The sequence below is a fragment of the Tupaia chinensis genome, unplaced genomic scaffold, assembly GCF_000334495.1.
Source record: "Tupaia chinensis unplaced genomic scaffold, TupChi_1.0 Scaffold144197_1, whole genome shotgun sequence".
Taxonomy (NCBI): Eukaryota; Metazoa; Chordata; class Mammalia; order Scandentia; family Tupaiidae; genus Tupaia; species Tupaia belangeri.
Window position 1 is genome coordinate 396989 of NW_006204054.1, and position 4503 is coordinate 401491.

Sequence of the window (4503 nt, forward strand, 5' to 3'; positions counted from 1 at the left end):
GCCGGGACGCGCTGTCGCCGCCGCCGCTGCCGACCAGCGCGCCCTTCAGCCCCCGCCCCCGGGGCTCGGGAGAGCAGGTAACTGCGCTGGCCGCGGGGCCTGGAGGCCTGTGGGCCGGACTCCGCGGACTCTGCACCCTCCTAGGCTCTCGGGGTCGGGACGCGCCAGGGGCCCAGCCGCCCAGGCGAGGCGCACCGGCGCCAACAGGAAGGCCCGGGGAGCTGCTGGGAGCGTCGCGGGGACTCCGAGTTTTCGGGTTGTTTTGTCGTGCTCCCGGCGGGCGAGGGGAGCAGGGGATTGGAAGTGGCGAGCGGGAACGCGGATTTCGGGGAGAGGGGCGAGCGGAGGACTGTCTGCGCTCCTTCCTGCGCTGGGAACCGAGGGCAGCCGCGGGGAGGGGGCGCCGAGTCGGAATGTCGGGCGGCCAGGCCAGCCGAGAGCGGGAAGTGGGGGGCGGGGGGAGGCAGGGGGGTGGGACCAGGCACCCTGCCCCCTCCCCAACCGCGCATTCCAGGCTGGAACGGATGAGGTCATCCCGTCCGGTTCCCCTCCGGCCAAGGCAGCCACTGCCCCTTCCCCCGCGGAGCGACCCTCCGCGTTCTGGCCTCCCTGTCCCTAGAGAGGATGTTTTATGGCCAAAGTTTTCTCTTGCACTTCCAGTCCCGGCTGCCTTCCAGATTGTTCTCTCCTTGCCTCAACCATTCAAAACCGCGAAGTTTGAAGCCCATTTTCTTGACCGGGAAACCGAGGCTCAGAGAGGCGACTGGCCAGGACCGCGGTACCGGCCGCGCCCCGCCGCGCCTCGCCTGGTCAGTTGGGCTCTAACTTGGGGCAGTAGAGCGAGAAGCTCGTCTTCCCACCCTAACGGTGGCAGAGGCACCTCTCATACCCCTCTGTCTCTAGATTGCCCTTTCTGGCCGGTTCCCCTTCTTTCCATCTTGAAGTGGCTGGACTTTGAAGGACAGCAGACAGCCCCTGGGGAGCTGACCCCCGTCCCAGAGCGGCCAGGGCTGCACAGATTTGGGGAAGCTGCCCTCACTGAGACAGGGGCCGGCTGTCTCCGGGTGGTGGGTTACCCAGCTGGACACTGTGGCCGGGTACTGTGCGCATTAAGCAGTGGCTTCTAGGATGAAAAGCCCAAGGTTCACCGCTGTGGCATGGTGACCTGCCATGTCTCCGGGTAGAGGCGGGGGGGGGCCGTCTCCGGGTAGAGGCGGGGGAGCCCACAGAGGCCCCCTAGCTACCCCCAGACCACTTGCCCCCCTTCAGCAGCCCATTGGCCTCCCCTGATGTGTGGTTCTTGCCCTTGACCCCAAATCTCGCCCTTGACCCCAAATCTCGTCCTTGCCCTTGAAGGAGCCCTGACTGTCCCCTCTGAGGACAGGCCTGCCCAGCCCATGCCCTAGCAGGGCTCCCAAGTCCTGCACCAACTCTCTGGGTTCCCAGGGGTCCTAGCCAGCCCTGGGCGTCTTCTGTTGTCATTGGAATCGCGGGCAGGTTGCAGGCACGTGCTTTCTTGGCCTGTGACCTAAGGTGACCCAGCCCTCTGGTGCTTTCCATCTGTAAAGTGGGACTTGTGTGCTTCAGCAGGTAGATTCCTGGGCTGCTCCAGCGCCGGGCGGGCACACCTGGTGACCAGCCGTATTCCCGTGAGTGCCAGACAGCTGCCCCCAAGGGTCCATGGAGAGGCGTGTGTGATGGGGTTGGGTCTGTTCCAGCCCAGGGCTGCCCTGCTCCAGCTTCACCCACCCCTGCAGCTCCCTGAGAGGGGACCTACCAGGAAGCAGTTCCCGGTTTGCACGTGGGAAGACAGGTCCCAACCGCAGAGCTCTGCCCCCAGCGCCTCCACGGGGCATGGTCTCTCCCTGCAGTAGGTAGAGTGCAGGGGTGGGGCCACGATTTGGTGGTGCCCAGGGGCATTTGGACAGTGAGGTCACCACAAGATTTGAGGGGGGCTAGTCTCCAGAGCCAAAGAGGCTGTAGGGTTGGGAGAAGGGGGCTGCCTGGAGAAGTTAGGGAGTCAAGGTGGGGGTAAAATGGGTGTGGCCACATGGCATTTCAGAGTGCCGCCCACCCGCTCCTTCCTGCAGGTTCAACTCTACTCTCTGCTGAGCAGGGAAGCCTGGCCCTGCCGTGCACCTGCCACAACGTGACCCTGGACAAGTCCCGTCTCTCTGAACCTCAGGTGTCCCCTTGAGACAGGCTCCCCCCTAGCTTTGCGGGGTGTCAGAGGCTCAGATGGCCTCATGTCATGGCTGGCCAACTGCAGAGCGCTTGGTGACCTCAGCAAACATTCCACGAGGACTCCTGGTGCTGGGGGTGCCAGGGCAAGGGATGATTCAGAAGCCCCCCCCAGGGGGAGGGGCTAGGGCTGGGGGAGGGGCAGATGGTGGGAAGGGAAGAGAATGTGGTCAGAAAACAAAGCCAGCTTTGTGCCATTGCCTCCTTTGTTTTTATCTTGTTATTTAACCTATTTTGAATTTCAAATAACATTAGAAGGGCAGTACTGAGGTTTTCACGCTTGAAGGTGGAAGAAAAAAGGTTAGACTCAAATAGAGGTGTGTTCTTGTTAAAGATTAGAATCAGCTTTTTATCAGCGGAGGTCCCTGGCCGCGAGGTAAGTGACTTGCCCAAGGACACACTGTGAGGTCACTGAGTCCCCAGCCTAAGCCACCACTCAGCGCCTGGCAGGCAGGGTGGCCCGCTCAGCCTGGCCTCCATTTGAGAGCCCAGGCTGGGTGCTGGGAGGGAGAAGCAGGAAACCAGGCAGTGCCCCACCCTCAAGCGCACTGCCAACCCGAGAGACAGGACTGGGCCCCACAAGCCAGTCAAGGACCCAGGTGAGTCAGAGGCGCTGAGTTCAAGTCTCGACTGGCGCTGGCAGTGTGACCCTGAGCAAAGCCGGCCCTCTCGGGGCCACAGGGAAACGACAGGTCAGCCCATTAGCTCCTCAGTGCCTTCTCACCTGGACTTCGTGTGACACTTAACAGAAGGGAAGAGATGCCAAGAGATGCCTCGAGCAGGTTGGGGCCGGGGGTGTGGACGGAGATCAGGGAGGGGAGAGTGAGCAAGCGCTCTTGGCAGCGGACGAGCCTTTTCTAAAGCCGATTACCTGACGAGGCTCCTCCATCAGTTTGGTACAGTCCTTTCCTGCGGGCCTTCTCAGAGCCTTGAATATGCTCGGGCATGCAGGAGGCAGCTAGAAAAAGCTTTTTGGAGCCAGCCAGGTGGCGTGGTGGTTAAGGCGGCTGGATTCCACATGGTTAAGTACATGGTTCAAGTCCCAGACCTGGCAGCTTGGAAAATAGGCCAGGTGTATGTGCATGTGTGCCCAGAGTCCCGAGGGGAGAGTGGAAGAGAAGGGGTTGCCATGTGGCCAGCCTTCGGAGGGTGATCTCCCACTTCCCCTCTCTTTCTCTCTGTCTCACGAGCACATGTGTCCTATGGCAAACAGAAAAGAAAGAATTGACTGCAGGTCCTTTGTCCAGAAGCCCCGTGAAGGCAGAGGGGTCTGAAGGACCTCTACACCGGCTGTACACGGCAGTTCACGGGGCCTTGGTGAGGCTCACTGGTCCTGCCATCTCCGGGTAGAAGAGAGTTTAACGCACACAGAGGGGAGATGACACACAGCAGGTGTCAGCGTAGCCTGGAGCTCCGGCCCCGGAGCCCCACCAGGTCCTTCTGTGTAGCCTCAGGCGAGGCTTCGTTGTGCCTCAGTTTCCTCTCACGGTGCCTCCCGCCGGGCTGTCGTGTTGTTAGATGATGGAGCCCGCAAGGCGCTGGCACTGGCCGAGGGCTTCAGGAGCTGGGGGACGGCCCTCTGCTCTCTGCAGACCCTCGCTTTGTGCATGCACCGTGCGGTCGGCCCGCTCAGTAGCAGCTCAGAGGCGACCACGATTCTCATTCTCATCGCCATCCTTTAGTTCTCCCTGAGAGTGGACCGCCTGTGCCTGCACTCCCTGTGTGTCCCCGTGTGCACCTGGCTTCCGCAGCCTGTGGCGCGGCCTCCGTCTGTCCGTGTGGTTGGGTGGAACGCCCTTTTCTCTCGCTGAGACTGGCCCAGGACTTGCCTGCATCACCCTTCTCTGTCCTTCCTCCAGGTCTCTGCCCTGGGCAGGATCAGCCTTGGGTGCAGTCTCGCACCTTCTCTGCTCTGGACTGAAAGCGCCCAGCTGCTCCCACAGGGCTGGGAGCCAGGCCTCAGGGAGATGCCATGGGCCCCCCACAGCTGCGGCGTGCAGCACCATAGGAAAGCTACAGTGGCCTTGTCCACCGCCTGCTGCCTGGAAGGAAGGAGCTGAGAAGAGGGCCCGGTGGGCATGGACCAGCTGCCGTCCATGCACGTGGGCCGCGGCGGGGATGTCTTTGGCGACACCTCCTTCCTCAGCAACCATGGCGGCAGCTCGGGGGACACACATCGCTCTCCCCGCAACTTCCTGGCCAAGAAGCTACAGCTGATGCGGAGGGTGGGGGTGCCGCCCCCGGGGGTGGGCTGCCCCACGC

At 62.4% G+C, this 4503-nt stretch overlaps 1 protein-coding gene across 1 annotated transcript in view; it reads left to right on the top strand.

Moving 5' to 3' along the window:
- The first annotated feature begins 4319 nt into the window (after positions 1 to 4319).
- Positions 4320 to 4503, top strand: part of CDC42EP1 (CDC42 effector protein 1) — a 6444-nt gene continuing 6260 nt past the window's right edge. Inside the window, exon 1 of the mRNA XM_006166231.2 lies at positions 4320 to 4482. Coding sequence (XP_006166293.2) covers positions 4320 to 4482 — 163 coding nt within the window. The remainder of the gene's footprint in view (positions 4483 to 4503) is intronic.